At 35.0% G+C, this 19,131-nt stretch overlaps 1 protein-coding gene across 1 annotated transcript; it reads left to right on the plus strand.

Annotated features, from left to right (window-relative positions):
* Positions 1–3,680: 3,680 nt before the first annotated feature.
* NPY (neuropeptide Y) lies at positions 3,681–17,378 on the plus strand. The gene is made up of 4 exons (XM_015810613.1): positions 3,681–3,782; positions 5,658–5,845; positions 13,628–13,708; positions 16,904–17,378. Exons 2-4 carry the CDS (start codon positions 5,658–5,660, stop codon positions 16,926–16,928), a joined length of 294 nt encoding a protein of 97 aa, XP_015666099.1. The 5' UTR covers positions 3,681–3,782; the 3' UTR covers positions 16,929–17,378.
* Positions 17,379–19,131: the final 1,753 nt, after the last annotated feature.

Raw genomic sequence — 19,131 nt, forward strand, 5'->3', positions numbered from 1 at the left:
TAGATCAGTACTACTAGCTCATAATAAACATGCCCTTCACAAATCCATCCAATCCCATTTTAAAGCTATTCAAGAAAATTGCCATCAACACATCTTGTGATAATGAATTTCACAGGTTAATTTCCTTTCTTCCCAGTGCATTAAATCCTTCCTCTTATCCCATTTTCATCCTGTGTTTTCTTCTTTGTGGAAGTAGAAAAGGCAGAGTAGGTATGTTTGTGTGTTTCTATATGCGTAACAGAATGGCTGATATATGCACCTGGGGACCAATTAATGGGGATACTTTATTTTACAGGCAATTAATTTTAATCAGTAGTTATTACTTCAATTATTTGGAGTATTTTTTTTTCTTTTTGCCCTGTGCTTTTTGGGCGGATACATACATATCCAAGAGACACATGTACACATTTACATTGGAGAGGGAAATCTCCAAGGCTGGTTTCTGCTGGAGTTGGGAATCTTGGAATAACAATAACTCTCAGTAGAGCTTTCCTACAACTTTCTTTCTTTTTCTTTTTCTTTTCTTTCTTTCTTTCTTTCTTTCTTTCTTTCTTTCTTTCTTTCTTTCTTTCTTTCTTTCTTTCTTTCTTTTTCTTGTTTGCCAACACTGGGTTGCCTATGACATTTCATCCTTTTAACAACTGATAGTTGTATACAATTGTATATTATATTTCTGAATATGAAAGATTTGCTTACTGGAGCTTATGATGACTATGGGTAGACTTCTTTTCTTTGCTATAAATTAATCCATCTAAGGCAGTGGTCATTATAATGTAGTGTGGCACCATGTTCCATTAAGTTTTTTTAAAATGGGAAAAATATATCAGGTATTTTGTGTGTCCCGAATTTGGGATTTAAGCATGGGTAACATGACGTTGGATGAGAGAACAATCAATATAAACAACTACAGACTGGTTTTAAGAAAAATGTCACTTTCATTCTAAACAGTTTATCCTTTTCATCATCTAATATCACAATGACCTTAGCCATATACACCCATTGACATATTCTACCAAATTAACACAATCCTTATACCTGCCAAAAATATTCTGCTAGACCAGAGGTCCCCAACCTTTTGGGCACCAGGGACCGGTTCCACGGAGAGAGGTTTTTCTATGGACTAGAGGGGGCATGGTTTTGTGGGCTGCCTGCATCTCACGGGTGGAGTTTGCTTGTTTGTGAGGACTGGTTGCTGGCATGCCGTGGCCCAGTACTGGTCCACGGACCGGGGGTTAGGGAACCTTGTGCTAGACCACACCACTTGGCTCAAGCTATTATATTTTGAAAACTATGGTCAAAGCTTGATACTCGATTGCTTTGAAACTTGTTGAATCTCAACACATTTTGATGTAAAAATTTTGTCCCAATACTCTTCTTTTGTTTGGTACTTGATGTGCAAGCTAGAGCTTGTCAGTGTTTCTGCCTGGTGACTTGCTACCATTTCCAACTTAAACAAAGGGTGATGCATTAGTCACATGATTTGTTTGGTACTTATTTTAGCATTCGTCACTTCTCCCAGAACCAATTAAAGATGGTAGCACTGTATCATATTTGAACAGATGCGAAGACCCAGCTCTCTTGAAAAGTCCAAATTGTTGGGAAAGATAGGATGGTAGAAAAGAAGAAGATGAATAGTAAAATGTGGATGAATTCAATTCAATAGATGCACCATTGGAAGGTTAGACTGAAGATAAAGATTGATATGCAGTATGTGATCACTAAAAGTTGACAGTAACATTGATGGCACACATCAGTCAAGATCAAGCTGCTGACAAATAGAAACTACAGTAGGCTACTGTACTATAAACCCTTTCTGAAGTAATAAGGTTGAGAATAGGAAGTTTGTGAATCTCTTCATATATTTTTGGATTACATCATTTTAGCTATATGCTGGTGAAAACTAGATTCTAACGCTGGAATGTCATTAAGGTATTGGGGGAACTTTAAATACATGCATTAGCAATAGCAATAGCACTTAGATTTATATACCACTTCACAGTCTTTACAGCACTCTCTGAGCGCTTTACAGAGTCAGCATATTGCCCCCAACAATCTGGGTCCTCATTTTACCGACCTTGGAAGAATGGAAGACTGAGTAAACCTTGAGCAGCTCAGAACCGAATTCCTGGAGGGAGTAGTGAGTTAGCCTGCAGTACTGCATTCTAACCTCTGCAGTACCACAGTTCTGAATGACTTTACTGGTGTGAATAATTTGAATTAAATCCCACAATCTATGGGGTTTATTCCCAAATATTCATAATACTTATATTAACCAGCAAAGGTTAACATAAAAATCACATAAAAATCATAATTAGTCATAATATAGTCATTTTCTCTCCCTTTGGAAAATAGTTTTGTTTGCAATAAAAAAAATCATATCTGGTTCTTCTTGGAATATCTAACCATCTGCAAATACAATGAGTGCAATAAGAAGTCTAGTGTACTATTTCAGGTTTTACATTCATATTACCTCAATTTTTTTTGCAAAAAAGCACAAACCCTTCCTTTAACTTGCAAAGGTGAGCAAATCTACAATTCTCATTACAGTTTTAATAAATGTAAAAATTGCACATTGTAAATGTAGCAAATAAATTTAATAAATAAATAAATAAAATTCACCATCATACTTAAAGTGTCTATTATGTATGAAACAGAAATGTCTGTATTGATGTTATCAGTGGATCATGCATACCAATAAAACTAGAAAAAGTAGTATGCACGAATGTATGAAACAGCATACATAGTAGCTGTTTTAATCCATACACATTTAACTTTTTCCATAAACTTCTCATTACGTTTCTTCTTACTTTTTAGTCTGTAAGTTAATCTTCATGTCAAGCAAAGTAACAAATGAAATCAAGGGATATGATTGTGCACTGGTGGAATTCCAAAGTCAGTTGGCTTTGCCTGGTGGAGCAACAGGCAACAACCAAGAGGGTTTATTGTCTAGCTAGGATTCCATTTCTAAATTTGAAATGTATCACAATGGTTATGGGATAACTGAGTTCTCAATTTCAAGATCTATGTTGGCAGAAAAAAGAAGAGTGAGGGCCTTTAGAGATGCTACCTCCAGGGACCAGACAAAATGCAAATTCTTGGTGCATGTTTAAAGTCTATAGCTGCTGCTGGTATCTGCGGGAGCCTGATCCCCTATCAAATGCCACCTCTCCTGATTATTTGGGATCTATTCCAGACCTTCATGCGTCTCACTGTAGTGCACAATAGAACCCAGCCCACCCAGAGGCCTTTCATAGTGTTGGATTCCCTAAAGGACAGTTGCTGAGAATGTAGGTCCACACATCTGGGGAACAGTCCGGATAGGCGAAAGCAGGGAGGCCGGTAGAAAGATGTGTTGAAGACCTATTCTGCCTCAAAAGTTTGGATTCAATAGTTCCCCAGAGAGAGAAAATGTATTACTCGGAGAAAATCTTTTTTTTTTTTTCCGGCTTGTTCGTTTGACTTAAACTTGTCCGATAGCAGCCGGGAGGAGGAGAGCCTCTGACTCAACAGCTTTGCGCCCCCTCCCAAGACAGCGCCAAGAGCTGAAGCAGCCTCCAACGCCAAACGAAGGGCAGAGAATGAGAAAACCGCGGGCGAGGAGGGGGAAATTTGTAGTCACCCATGCGCGATCGCCCGAGGCCCCTCCTGCCTGCCGGAGGAGCCATAAAATACCTTCGCCGAGCCGCGCAGCCCCACATTGGGAAAACTGAGCCATTGGCGAAGAAAGCGACCAATATCTATCCGGGAGAGGCAAAACAAGCGAGTCTCACGCAACACAAAAGGTGAGCAGGCGCCTGTCCCGAACCGCTCGCTTTCTTTTCGTCCCTTTCTTCTCCTTTATAGGAAGAAGCGCGCCTACTCGCGGGAAATTCGATCGGACTGAATTTCCTCGGTGCCTACTGCCTGTCCCCTGCGGGTTCCTTCAGACCGAGGGCTCCTCCTTTTCTTCGGCAACCGGTTCCTCCTGAGAAAAGCAGCTTTCTATCCAGCGCCGTTCTCTTGCGCTTTAAAAGCTCGCCGCTTTTCCCGCGCGATGCTGCGGTCCAAGCTTGGACTTTTTGTCCTTGTCATTTAGCTTCCCGGGATCCGGGTGTGGAAGAAAGGCGTCCTACCTCCTCCAAATATACTTTTATTTCCTCTAGTCTGGAAGTTGAGTCATGGCAACTGGATTTCTTTTCTTTGGGTCTGGAACATTCGCTGCTTATCCAAGTAGCTGAATAGTTGGATAAACAGCAAAATGTTTCAAACCCAAAGAAAAGAAGTCCAGTTGCCACGACTCAACTTCCAGACAGCCCTACTTGGATGACTGAGAATCTACACCGATTTATTTCCACTTCTTTCGAGAAAAAGATCCCCCTCCACTTTTTTTCTTTTTAGGGAATTGGAATTCCTTTGTTATCAGTAGTTTATGGGGGAAAGTTAAAATAATTTGAAAACAAGCCAACAAGCCGCAGTAAAATAAACAAGACTTTCAAAAGAATGTAACGTCGGGATGATATAATACCCTTGGAATATATCGGTTTCTATGTAGTTGGGGAAGGATTTGTTGGGCAGTTAGTGGTAAATCCGCATCTGTTTTTCATCAAGGGACCCCAGGGTTAATCTTTCCATTTTCACGCTGGAAGGAAAAGGGGTGTGTGTGGGGGGGGGAGGGAACTATCCTAACATTCAGACATAAATCCTAGAGCTCAGTTTTAAGCATTCCTGAATTAGCAGTGATTTGAGATTTTCAATAATTTTCAATGCCTCATTGTTATGCAACTAATGAGAATAGTTGGCACCAAATCTGCAAATTTAGTAAGTTTTCAGTTGAATTTTATAAACAAACTATAAGAATTAGGCATTTTTAAAAATGAAACTTACCCATAAGAAGATCTATTCTAGACAAACTCATACAATATTTTTATTCTGTAATCCCGTACCATATTGATGATGGGGAGGATAATTCCATGATGTTTTCTGTTTGTAATCCTATTGTTTCTTATATTTTTCTTTTTAGGGCAAATCCATTAAAGAAGGAAAAATGGAATAGCTGTACTTTGCCTTTTTGAATAATATAATAGGGTGTAGACCTCCCTGTTTCCACAGGAGAAAAGGTTTTGAACGCTTTAAAATAACAGCCACTACAAAAGAAACAGGAAAGGAATTTGATAGTAGTGTCTTCTTAATGTTTCTCCTCAGAATGTAATTTCATCACTGGGGTACAGAAGAATGATGTTTTTTTTCTTCTTTTTGTACTTAAAATAGTTCTGCATTGTTCATGAACCTCATAGCAATTTGTAATATATTAAAGCCAAACCACAAACAGGTTCCCTCTCAATATGAAATAATTATAGGGGCTAGTATGCAAGCTAATGAGGTTACAGAAGCATAGAGGCAAATTTTCATCCATCCATCCATCTTCTAGTTTTAGAAACTAGCCTCTGGGCAAGTAATTTTATTTCTTTATTTATCTACTTATGTAGACTTGTAAGCCAATCACAGATGACTCTAATTGGTGACTTAATAGAGCTGAACGAGCTTCTTCTAAAACTCTTTGCGAAGGCGAGGAGTTGGCAATCACGCATTTTCCATTCCTTCCTGGGGGGAAAGGAACAGAGAAATATTGAAATAACCCTTTGGTTGCCTCCCTCTGGCAATTTCCTGTTTTCCTACAGATGCAGGTGACCATGCGGTTCTGGCTTTCCATTATGACACTCGCCCTGTGCTTGCTGATCTGTCTGGGAACCCTGGCAGAAGCTTATCCCTCTAAACCAGACAGCCCTGGTGAGGATGCCCCTGCAGAAGACATGGCCAGGTACTACTCAGCATTGAGGCATTACATTAACCTCATAACACGGCAAAGGTAGGTACCAGGGTAACCTTCAGTGTAAAAAGGGGAGGGTATAATATGATTATGTATCATTTTTATCTCCCATTGTCTTCATAAAGTTTTTTTTATCCTGGTGTCCTCCATATTAGAAAATGAAAGAATTTGAACATAGTGTCATTTAGTTCCTAGATCATTTGTATTTTCTATTCAATTATACAGAAAAAAATGGAGAATTGTTCCAAATGCATGTTTCCCTGTTAACTTCATGGAACTGTTTTGTCTCCAAGAGCACTGGGATAGAGTTGTCAGTTTCACCTCTATCTTTCTTAATAACTGTCCAATAATCTAATCTTGGCTGGCATGTGGAATAAAGAAAGGATCTTTGTATTGAGGTCATATTTGTGATAGATCTATGTATTCTCATTTACTTTTTTTGTAACACTCTGCAGTCTTCACAACCTCCCTGACTTACACGTGAATTAGACTTTTCCAATGAGACTGTTTTCAGATTAGGAAATATGAATAGCCAGGTAGCTTCTGAATGTGGATATATATACTGTACAACAATAAAAAGCATCACCTAAAATCAGTCACACTGATTTTTAAATTACACGTTATTAAATTACACTTTAATAAATTTAAAAGCAATGAAGAATAAGGTATAAAATAGAAAATTTCTTTCTTTCAAGAAGAAAGGAGTTATATGAACCCCTGTAATAGTTTTATTGTTACCTTTTGTTAATCTATATCTGATTTTGTTAACCTTGCTCAAGTCAGGAGTTGATCATGAGAAATGGATGTTTACTCTAAGCTTGCATTATCAAAAGGAAGAAAATCCATTTTATGCCAACCCATTTTTATAGCATATGTGGTTTTGCTAATTGGAGTTCATTCCATCAACTTTCTAGACCATAAAAACGTATACAATAATAAATATATTATTCTTTATGGTGTTGAAAGACTGTTGTCTTTGCTGCAACAGACTAACAGGGTGACCATTCTAGAATGTAGAAAAAGAAGATCAATTATTTTATTTGCTCTTTGCTTGACCTCACCTTTCCATCATCAGCCCAATGTGGAGCTGTCAGTATAAATGGAATTTGAACTTTTGAAGATAAAAGTGAATGGCATTTGATCCTATCAATCCTAGGCAAACATTCTTAAGAGAAAAAGGTGAAGAGAGAGCAAGTAGAATTTAGTGTGTGTATATTGTGGAAATAAAGAATAAAACCTGTCCCCTGCTTGATCTGAAATTTTCAGATGCAAGTATGTTGTAGACTGGAACTGTGACCCTGATACTGAGCATTGCTTTGAGAGATTATTTTAATGAATGTAGTAGTGCTGTAGTACATTGCTGAAAGTGGGAAGACCTTTTTTTTCCAACAAGGTTGATCACTGACCTTCAGAAGACCATGTGAAGAAAAGCTCATGGACTGTATACACCCATCTCTGTTCTCTAAGCTCCGGTTCTGCTCCCACACTTTTATCTTTCCCTTTTTAGGAAGGAAATGTGAAGGTAAAAATTAAACAAATATTTGTTATCTAACCTCTCTACAACTTTGGTTTGATCAGCAGGTCCCCAGCCCATTTTTTACTATGTGACAGGAGAAAAACCTCAAATAATTGTAGCAGTTATGATCAAAAGTGGCAGAAACAAATGGGAATTATGTCGTATCTTAGCATTGTAAGAATCCTAAGGCATTTTATATGTGAATGATGACTCTTAAGGCTTGTATTTCAAGACTGGCCTGGGCTGATAGTTTACAGAAAGTTTCCTCACTCATCTCCAGGCACCCAGTCTTTACATAATTTTCTGGGAATGTTCCAGTAGACACAATGTGTAAAATAGGCTTCCTAGTACATATATTCACACTTGTATCATTAATAGTGGATCTCTGTATGCCAAAAAGTTATTTAACTATATATAACTACTTGCATAAATTCACAGAAATTAGTCAACTGAAAACATATTCCTATAAAATAATTTTAAATCTTTTTATAATACTTGACTTGTGTTTGTGTTTGTGCATAAAAAGGACTGTATATAGAATATACCCACCAGATCCTACAGACTGAATCATTCAAATGGGGTGCAGTCTTTGCTTAAATAACCACTTAAGGGCATTTTTATCTTAAAAGAGTCTGGATTTCCTATTATATATTTGCTGGATAGTGTGGATTCTTAAGCCTCATTGCAAAAAGAGAAATATAGGTATTCCTTGACTTACAACCATTCGTTTAGTCACCGTTCACAGTTACAATAGTACCAAAAACATGACTTATGATAGTTTTTCACCCTTATGACTGTTGCAGAATTCCCATGATCATGTGATCAAAATTCAGCTCTTGGAAACTGGAGTTATTTATAATGGTTGCAGTTTCCCAGGATCATGTGATCATCTTTTGCAACCTTCTTACAAGGAAAGTCAATGGGGAAGCCAGATTCGTTTAACAACCATGTTACTAACTTAACAACTGTAGTGATTCACATAACTGTGGCAAGAAGGTTGTAAAATGGGCAAAACTCTCTCAATAACTGTCCTGCTTAGCAACAGAATTTTTTGGGCTCAATTTTGATTGTGGGTTAAAAGTGTGCTGTTATTTGCATATACATTTTACATGCAATTTATACATAAAAATACACGTACAGTATAATTTACTAGAATTGAAACTGAAATACAATACATTGTGATAGAGATTGAACAGTTGACTTATACACTATCCTTTTCAATTGATTGTACAGGTGCAACTTTCATGCCCATTTTCTCCCTTTTGAGTCTGTTTCCTTAAAATAAACATGGCTTGGGCAGCCTGTCAAATAAAAGGTAGCATTCAGAGGACACTACAAAGAAGGGCGTACATGTTGCATGTATTTGTTAATAAATGTCATTTTAAAGGATTGCGTGATTAAGTCATAACAAGAATAGACCCATTAAAATCAAACAGATTTCTGAGCAGTTCAGGGTAGAGAGACCAGTCAAGATTTAAACTATGTTTTTTTTTAAAAAAAAATGGCTACAATACTTTATATTTTTTTCTGAGATTGCCATGTTTTAGTTAAAAAGTAGACTGTATATTGTAAAATAATTAGTTCAGATACTAGGGTCTTTAGGGTGCATTAATTTGGAATTAGCCTTTGAGGAAAAGACCTAAGAGAGAGGGAAATACAAAGCTACAGATTATTTTAATATTTCAATGTTATAATTTAAATAATAGAAATGAAACTCAGAAATAAAATCTCTTCCCTTTAATGTTTTAATACCATAAAGCAACTGGTTATGAGATATCCCATTTAGCCCCCAAAAGCATGGTTCAGTTGGACTCACCCACTAATTGATTTACAGTTCAAAACAAATAAGATTTTATTAGATTTTTCACTTACTATGGACTCTTACAGCAGGGAGAATTGAATTAGAAGCTCGGAGAATAATATTACCCATTAAAGTTGTTTTAGCAAACAGATAAATGATTATGCAATAAAATAGCTAAAAAGATTTCAGGAATTGAATAGAAATCCTTTTCTTTCAACATTTTTGATCTATTTTTATTAAACATTTTTAAAAAGGAAGTAAAAAAGTAATATAAACTAATTTAGTGAGAAAAATAAATTGAACAGAAAGCTAAAAGTATAAGAAAATGAAAAATTAATATAAAAAGAAAAAAGATACAAAGAAGTACTGGTCTTCTTTAGAGCAGCTATAAGTACAATTATAAATTTACTTCTTACTCTGGTTACAACATAACTCTGTTATTTCTATTATTCTGTCTAATCATTAAAACCTTAAATCATGTTTCCTCCTCCCCCCCCCCTTTTTTTTTTTTTGCTTTCACAATCTAGTATAAAGGGTTTCAGGAATAAATGTAGATATTGTCTTTCCTTAGATTAAAGAAGTCAATTTAGCCCTCTCAGCAAGTTCTGTCATCTTCACCAACTATTACTCCATTGTGCTAGTGCTGAATCCTTCCATCTTTGTGCATAAAGTAATCTTGCTGTAGTTATGCAAAAAAAAGTTCCATTACATTTTTCCAAAGCATTTTTAATTGCCCAGAATTGCAATTCTGTAGACCAATAGATCATGCATATAATAGCAAACAATTCCCATAAAGTATTGTCATTTTCCAATCAGCAGTTACTGCTCTTCGAAGCCTTATTCTGGTTCTCATATTATTTTGTTGTATGTGAGCATAAAACAAATCAGAACTGTTTCTTGGGTGGGGCAATTCTGCACAAATCCAGACATAAGAAACTGATTGTGATGCTTTAAAACTGTTAAATTATACATGTAAGCAGATCCCTTTTGTCACTATGATGGCCTGCTAAATCTTGTTTATTTAATAAGCCACTCTTTGCAAGGTTTACAGAGCTACAATACAAAGTAACATATCATACTATGGCTTGCTTCAAATAAAAGTCCTAGCAAAGTGTTCTGATATTCTCATACAAGAATCCTCTACAGAATGACTAAATTTGGCATATCCTGGTTCTCATACAAAGCAATAGTAGCCTTGTAAAAAAAATTATAGGGCAAAAACTTTTTATTAAGCTAGATGAAATTATATAAAGTACATGTTTACAGGAAAGCATCCTGTGTGTAATAAGCAATTCCATGTGTCACTAAAACATAGACATTTTTGAAGGTTTATTTCATGGTTTCAGCCAAATGGACATATTAGAAGAAGAAAGAGAAGAATAGAAGATTTTTTTTAAAAAAAATGTTGATTACAGCCAGTGTAGACTTTACAGTTCCACTAGAGAGGATTAAAACAGATTTAAGATTTACATGTAGAAATGCTCTAAGAAAAAAAAAAGAAATGTACAATTTCTCGAATAAAGAAAAAGCAAAATAGGTACAAAAATCTGGAAGAAAATTGTTATCCAAACATTTCATCCCTCCCATCTCATTGCTTTCTATGGAACAGGAGAGGGGGGAGAATTTCTGCTAAGTTTCAAACAGTCAATTACTTCCTGCTCTTTTGAAAGAGTCATAAAGCCCATTATTTCCTGACTTGGGATTGACAGATTCTAAGTGTTTCTCACTGTGGGAAAGATTTTTTTGGGGGGAAGGATTTCATTCCCAGGGTTGTTTGACCCACAGGCAAACTCTTATGCATCTGTAGGGTCCAGAGCATTCTTCCTGATCTGTGTCTGACTGATCAGGTTGGGAAGATAAAGTTAATACTAATAAGAAACATCTGGCAAATCATGTCAGGCCAGAGTCTGTATTCTATCACCCTCACCATAGATATTAGCAAGGATTTTGACAGATGAGTTTAAAAGCCAACTTTGTGATTAAACAATGAGAAATGAAATTATTGTTATGTTCCATATCTTCTTGCAATGGCACATTCGCTCTTCCACTCTTTCTAGAAAAAAAAAGATGTTTTTTCATATTGTTTTCCAAAAGACACAATGTTGAAAAATACATTTATAGTGGATAAAATGTTGGCAATTCAATGTAGTTATTTTCTATGTCTCTACAGCCTCTTTCTTTAATAGCTCTAAAGCTTCCAAAAAGCAACTTGGACAGTTAAGAGACTCTTACTCTTAAGACAGATATGAGATTCTTGAGAGGGAAAAATTCAGAACTAATTTTCACTAGCAGCAGTTATAATGTTTGCCAGTATTCAGCATTAACTTCTCTTTACCAAGACCCTTGCATTTGCTAACTGAACAGAATAAGCTTCACATATTTTGAGGCTATTCTAGCTAATTCAATCTATCTCAACCTGGTACTTCTAAATGATCCATGTTGATTTGGAACAATGGAAGTAAATGTCTAGCACAAGAAAAAAGTACCCGATTAGGAGAAACTGGTCTAATTTGTAGATTATTAAGGTCTTTTTAATAAAGGAGAATATTTGTAACCCAGTGTTGACATGAGGGATTCTTGGTGCTCTCTGAGATTGCTTATTTTCTTGCAGATGTTTCATTACCCAAACTAGGTAACATTTTCAGTGCTAACTGATGATGTTACCTAGTTTGAGTAATGAAACATCTGCAAGAAAACAAGTAAGCTCAGAGAGCACTAAGGACCTCTCAAGGACATTTTTATCATCTGGGATAGAGATGTTTTAGTGGCAGCTCCCATCAGCCACCAACTATATCTACAAAAATATTGACCTGATTTCTTGATAATGTGCAGTGCTGAGCTGATACGTGAACATTTCTAAATTTTGAGTATAAATTATCCTCATGCATGAGTTCATTTGCAAAGAAGTATTTAAATTATCAAGTCATCATGCTGTAGTTGCAATCATTGCATGAATCATATATTCATTAAAATTCATCAATACAGTAAAAATATGTTATCATGTTCTAGTTTTTCTCTTACAGATATAAACAATGGATTTATCTCTTCAAGGTTATATAATAAATCACATTCTTAAGGAATCTATTTTTATTTTGCTTTGTTGCTGTGGATGAAGAAGAAATATTGTCTTAAAACTGCAAGATGGTGGAACTGCTTAAATAAAAAGATTTGAGCTCAGTTTCAAGCATAAGAGAATGACAGCTTTGTTCAAACTGTTTAATTAAAGAAAATAAATCTTTTATTTTTAAAGATATCAGCCAATAATCTTATTAACTGATTCCATAAATACTTTGTTATAGTTATATTTCTTTAAAACAAATAGAATTCTTGGACTTTATTATTAAAAGGATATTTACTTGCTTAAGGTAGGTCCATTGGCCTATATTTTGGGAAAGACAAGCAGAAACACGGACCATTCTAGATAAATATTTGAATCAACGGTATAATGAAATAAAATACTTGTTTGCAGTTTAATAATGCAGCTGGTTCTCTTCACATTCTTCATGAAAGACAGTTATTTTAGCTTTTGAAGATTTAGAGAAACACTGAAAAATATATCTGACTATACAAGTATGCATACAATTGCAACGGAAATAGTGTTTCTGAATCTAGATCTGCTGACAGAATGTAAGGTTTATAGAACTTTCTTCTGTAGCGTCAAATAGCTTTTTATTGCATATATTTTTTCATTTCTCTCTCTCTTGACTTATAAAAGCTGCTTTTTAAATCTTAATTCACTGACAGTAAAATGAGGTTCTAGAAGTTGCTTGGTCAAATGGTATGTGCAACTGCAGGGATAGATAGATACCTTGCTAGTAGCAGAAGTATGTTATTTCTTTTTGTTCAAGTAGCACAATTATTCTTTAGAAAGGTTAGCTTGATTCCTTCTCAGAAATTGTATGCGTTTTATGCATACAATGTTCTGTATCATCAGGCTTTTAATTATTATTCAATGTTTCATATTATCATACTTAACTTTATATTATCATACTTAACTTTTACTATATCGACTGTATTTATTCTCTGCCATACTGGCTGAAGTTGAAAAAATTGTATTCCAGCATATCAGAAGATGATTGGAGACAGTTACTGAGTTCTGATCAGCTGTGTGTCTCCCAGGAGTTTTCTGAGCCCAGTATTCTTGGATATTTTATTGGCAGATGGCAGGATTGAACACAGATCCTTTGTTTAGAAAGCCCATGTATAAGATCAGTCAGCTGTTGCACCTTTGTAGGGTTACATATGGGGGGAGGGCTTCAATGATTAGATTGTGTTTTAATTTTCATTTAATAGTTAAGCTGAATTGTTTTCCTTTGTTACTAACACTAGATTTTATATACTATATATTTTTCTTCAGTTGGTCAGTAAAACAGTATATATTATAATAGTTGAAATAATAAATATGCAGTGAATGTTGGTGGACGATTGTGCCTATTCATACTTGTTTAGTGGTTTTTTACTTAACAAAAATCTAACAAATTTAATTTTTAAACTCATTTAACAGATATGGGAAACGATCCAGCCCAGAGACGCTGATCTCCGATCTTTTGTTGCGAGAAAGCGCAGAAAACATTCCTAGATCTAGGTAATAGAAAAGTAGCTTTCGAGAGTTATTCCTGTAAATTGCTCAGAACTTTATTTGCACTGTAAACTACACTATCTTTAATTTAAAGCCCAGGTTTTGCGTGGACAAATCTGGGATTTTACCTATTCTGGAATGTTGATGAGTTCTGTATTCTACATTGAAAGTTGATAAATCTTACTTGGTGTCTGAAAAGAAAAAAGGAAAAGAAAAAAGAAGGAACTGCTATCTCACTCCATTGTGATTCCAAGTATGAATGTTATATTGGTCTATGAACAGACTGAGTCTTACACGGATAATATTTATTGCCACATTCTTCTCTTATTCTTTTTCTTTCTCAGTCCCATGAAAAACAAAATCTCTGATCCTAATTTTAGCTGAATAACTATTCCTACAATGCTTCTATTTGACATAGTAGGTTTCCACCAAAGTTAAGGAATGCTCAGTCATTTTTATTACAAAATCAGACAGATAAACATATATTTAACAATTCAGCAACAATATTAAAATAGATTATCTGGATGACATCAGTTAAAAACTTACTTTTAATGGTGCCTTTCTTCAGTTCTCACATCCTTTTCTGCATGTTTTAATGGATTATTTTTTTTATTCAGATTTAGCATATATTTTTATATACCTATTGTAAATTCCTTTAAATATTTCAATAGATTGAAGGTTCTGTCAAAGCCAAACTTACCCCAAAATAACTTGTTCTTTTCTGCTTTTTGTTAAAATTCTGAAATTTGTTACAAACTTTTTTAGCCAATATATATATATGGGCTCATAGAGGAATCTGTGATATTGTCCAATGCTCTAACTTGATTGTATTTATGGATATTTGGGGGAGGGGCAAATAGGAAACAAATTACAGTATATATGTTATTACACTGTGAGGTGAACTACATTACTTTAGATGTGATTTTATAATTGCACCATTTGTACTGTGACATCATAATATATGTGTTGTCTTTTCAATATTATCTTAGGTTGCTATGCATACAGTTGCTTATACAGCGGTACCTTGGTACTCAGCTGCTTTGAAATGCATCGAATTTGGTACTCAACACATTTTGACATGAACATTTTGTCCCAGTACTCATTGTTTGTTTGGTACTCAATGTATAAGCTAGAATCTGTTAGTGTCGGCGGCCTTGTGACTCACTACATCAATTTGTTTGATGCTCATTGCTTTTGGTATCATCATGCCTCTCGGAACCAATTAATGATGAGTACTGAGATACCCCTGTATTATTATCTGAAAAGAGTTGTTTCCATTACTAAGAGGAAAGAGATCATCTCTTGTTCAGAGATGCTTTAATTCCCAGCCATCTTAGATTCAAATGAAATTCAGGAAATGAACAACTTGCCTTCTTCAAATGCAGGATTTTAAAATTATTTCTAAATGGATATGGAGGGTCCTTGATGCTCTCTGTGTTTGCTTGTTTTCTTGCAGACATTTCATTACCCAAACAAGGTAACATTATCAGTGCTAGTTTAGATAATGAAACATCTGCAAGAAAACAAGCAAGCTCAGAGAACACCAAAGAACCATCATGTCAACCCTGAGCTGCAAATATTCTCCTTTATTAGTAAATGGATAAGTGTCAGTGGTTTGTGGTAAAACTATAAATTTCTGACTATAGTGAATGTTGGCAGCTATCATTCTGGAGGAAAAACAGAAGAATAAAACAGAAAATGGATATATCCCAGAAGAAAGGCCACATTTAAATTAGTATGTGTTTTTATAGATGCTAAGGCAAATAGTTGTTTCTAATAATGTCTCCACATCAGTTGCTGGTCAATGTAATCATAGAGAGATGATAAAAATGTTCCTCTCTCCTTATTCTATCTGATATGGTGGGAAAGATTTATAGAAAGGCTATAACCCTGTTCTGATAAAGTAAGTTTATGCTCAGTCACAGTCATAAAGTTTTCCCATTGCATGGAGAAGTCAAACTGTATTCAATTGAAAAGTGCAGTTGCCTATCTTTGCATTTTCAACATCAGCACAAAGAAGTAAATGTGTTATACACTTTCTATGCTTATAAAGTGAAATAATAGGAGGATCTTGATTCAGCACCCTTTTCTTTTCAACTGCATTTTCTCATTTTCCCCCCACATGGTGAGCCCCTTGATGTCGCCCTTGGAGCTACTCTGATTACAATCCCTCATTGTTTGAAATAAAAGTTGATAACACACATAAATAAACACTGATAAATGCTTTGCCTAGTTTTCCTTTTCCTAACTGAGTGTCCTTTGTAAAATTTGGGACTTTAGGTTCCAAATATTGAGAATATTTAATTATTCTAGCTCAGAATTCTAGTAACTTGAGTTCCAGTATACTGTACCCGGAGGGCCAAAAATTGAGGACTCATGTCATGCAATAGAATCCCAAAATTTAGCATCTATCTCAGAGAAGATGTTCAAACTGTTCAAACATAATTTGTATGTATTGAACAATATATCACACACTGCATGTGGATGTAATTTATAAGCTGTAAGACACTTGTCTCCTTTCATATGATGAATCGTGTTACATCAGCAATAAGGAATCCATGTTCTTCCCCATTTCCCTGCTGGCTGAACCTGGTGAAACTGCAATCCAGCAACATTTATCAGTCTAAAATGTCTCCACTTTTAATTTATTCACTGAGACTAAATATAAAGTAACTAGCATGACTAAGTTCTCCTAAACTTACTGATACAGAATAAACTTACTTATTCCAGAGTAAGGAGTAGTAGAAAAGTAAAAAATAATATGTCTGATAATAGTTTTTACATAATCAACTGTTGATTATGTATAACTAAATAATACATTTTAAATATAAACATTTCATTATATTGTTAAAATAATGATCCTGCATGCAAAGAGGAAAGACAGATAAGTTCTATTTATTAATACATAGCTAACAAGTCAGTTTGCTTGATAAGTTTAAACTCTTGGAATTTTCTTTAGTGGCATACCAAAAATGAAAAGAAATAAAAAATCAGAATTTACTGTGTTTTAGAAGAAAAATATTACCTTTCCCTTCCTTCATGTGTAAATTGTAATTCAAATATGCAAAATATTATAAATTCAGTTGTATTATGATAGCTCATTGCCTATGCCTCTTTCAAAGATCCAAGACTATATAATGCTTTTTAATTTTCTTGCAGAGACATTTGAATCTTTCCCCCTTTTTTCATATTGTGTTGCAGGTATGAAGATCCTGCAATGTGGTGATGGGAATCACAGCTGACTTTCATAGTTCTTTCCTGGTTTCCACTCCATGTGCCATTGGTTAGTTGATCAGTTGGAAGTCCACCCACCAGTGCATGCAGTCATTGTCCTGAATTCTGTAGATTTTTTCTCCCTTCATTATCCTTGTACGTATGTTTATTTAAATAAATAACTTGTGTACTCTACATGGGAACATTTTAATGCAAGAGAGTCACTCTAATGAGGAGCGATTTTTCAAGCTATTAAAATTTAATTTACAACTTCATTACTGTCTAAAATAGCATGTATAATAATTGTAGCACCCAACCTAATAATTGTATAAAGAGTAGCATTTGTTTTACATATTTGGTCCAGGAGCTCATTTTTAAGAATTGATTTCTACAACATTATTTATTTCATAACTATTGCTGCCTATGACACAACTGAAAAAAAAATAAAATTATGTGGAAAGTGCATATTTCTCTAATCGGTGTACAGAATATTATTTATTGTCTTGACAACTATTTATTGTATCATTTTTATGAGAAGAAGAGAATCTACTAATATTCCAATGGAATATTCCAACTAATTAAGAAATGCATATTAATATCGTTGCTACTCCATGTATTTTATGATTATCAAGGAGAGGAGGGGCAGAAGAAATAAGAAAACAAATATTTTTTTTAAGAAAACAGAAAAAAAATAATTTACAAAGATTAAACATTACTGCATAATCTTTACTAAATGGCTTACTAAATAGAACCCAGTCTGTCACCAATGGGCCCAAACTTTGGGGACTGCATGGAAGGTCCCCCCCAGTGCTACTGGGAGCTGAAAAGAGCCTATCAGCTTCCTTGCCAACCAAGTAGCCCCTGAACTAATCAGAATCATGGCATAATGGCTGATAGTGCTACGGTGTTGTATTCACACATGATGCCATGCTCTGGCTTTTAAAAATATAATTTAGTGAATGAACCATCACTAACCAAGATCACATAATTGATTGAGCCAAAACCAAATAAATCACATGATGTCATTTGCGTGTTCTAAAGCCAATGACTTTCATCTTATCCCTGTTCTCCCAGATAAGTTTATCTCCTTGTTTTTCCCAGATGTATTTATGTCAGCCTGTCTGCCTGCCCACTTTTCAAATTACGCCCTCATAATAATTATGGGAGAAGAGTCAGCATAGCTGGGCTCTGTTCTACAATGCATGATTGTCATATTATATTCTTCAAAAGTAATTTCTGGCACTTTCATCGGGGACTCTTATCCTGAGGAATTTCTCTGCTTCCATAATTTATTTGTTTCAGTCAGTCAGTGAATCAGTCCTGAATCCTGTTGACTGCTTGGACTAGTCCTTGCAGTTTTCTTGGCAAGATTTCAGAAGAAAAATTACCTACTAATTGGCTATCCCCATACATACAATAAATTTGTCCACCACCTTGTATAAAGAGCTGCCACATTCATGGTAAGGTTGCTTGTTTTGGAGCGGAGTTGGATCTAGAAGGCACTTGGACGGTGGACCATCAAGAAATCCTACAGCTATAGACTAGCCTGAGGATTAAAAATCATTCCAGAAGAAGAAAATGGCAATTCCCTTTGGCATGAAAGGAGTCCTAATATAACAGCAGTGTTTATTTGTACTAGTTAGCCAGTTAAATTATTTAGTTATGATGGAAGGAATGCTTCTCATGTGGAAAATTTAGAAAATAAGGTCTGTATTTGAAAGGCTGTAGTGACAGATATTTAATAATGGAGTCCTGAAGAGAATAATTTAATTTGCCCTGCTCTATTTCTTCCTTGTAAGAAGATTGGGAACCAATCTTTGAGATGGCTGCACCACTGCTGAAAGGCTCATAAAGATTGATGCTTAATTCCAGACTTAATTAGGTAGAATGCCAGAAGTGTCTCAAACATTGCAATGGGAGCTTCATTTTTTTTTAATGGGCATGATTTTTTACCATTTCTCATTATAATACAAAGATCCTAAAAGTAGAGAAAGAAAAAATCAGGACATTTTCTTTATGTATTAAAGTTCATAACAACTATAATTTGTTTAATAATGATTTTTAAATAAACCATGGTCCCAGGGATGACACATAACTTTAATCTATAAAACCATAGTTTGTAAATTGTTGTGTCTGGATTCATATAACACACTGACCAAAATCAATAAACTACCTTATTATAATGTGTGAACACAGACACTTTATGCCTCCAACAA

This window comes from Protobothrops mucrosquamatus, unplaced genomic scaffold (genome assembly GCF_001527695.2).
Source record: "Protobothrops mucrosquamatus isolate PMUCROS unplaced genomic scaffold, P.Mucros_1.0 scaffold12, whole genome shotgun sequence".
Lineage (NCBI taxonomy): Eukaryota > Metazoa > Chordata > Lepidosauria > Squamata > Viperidae > Protobothrops > Protobothrops mucrosquamatus.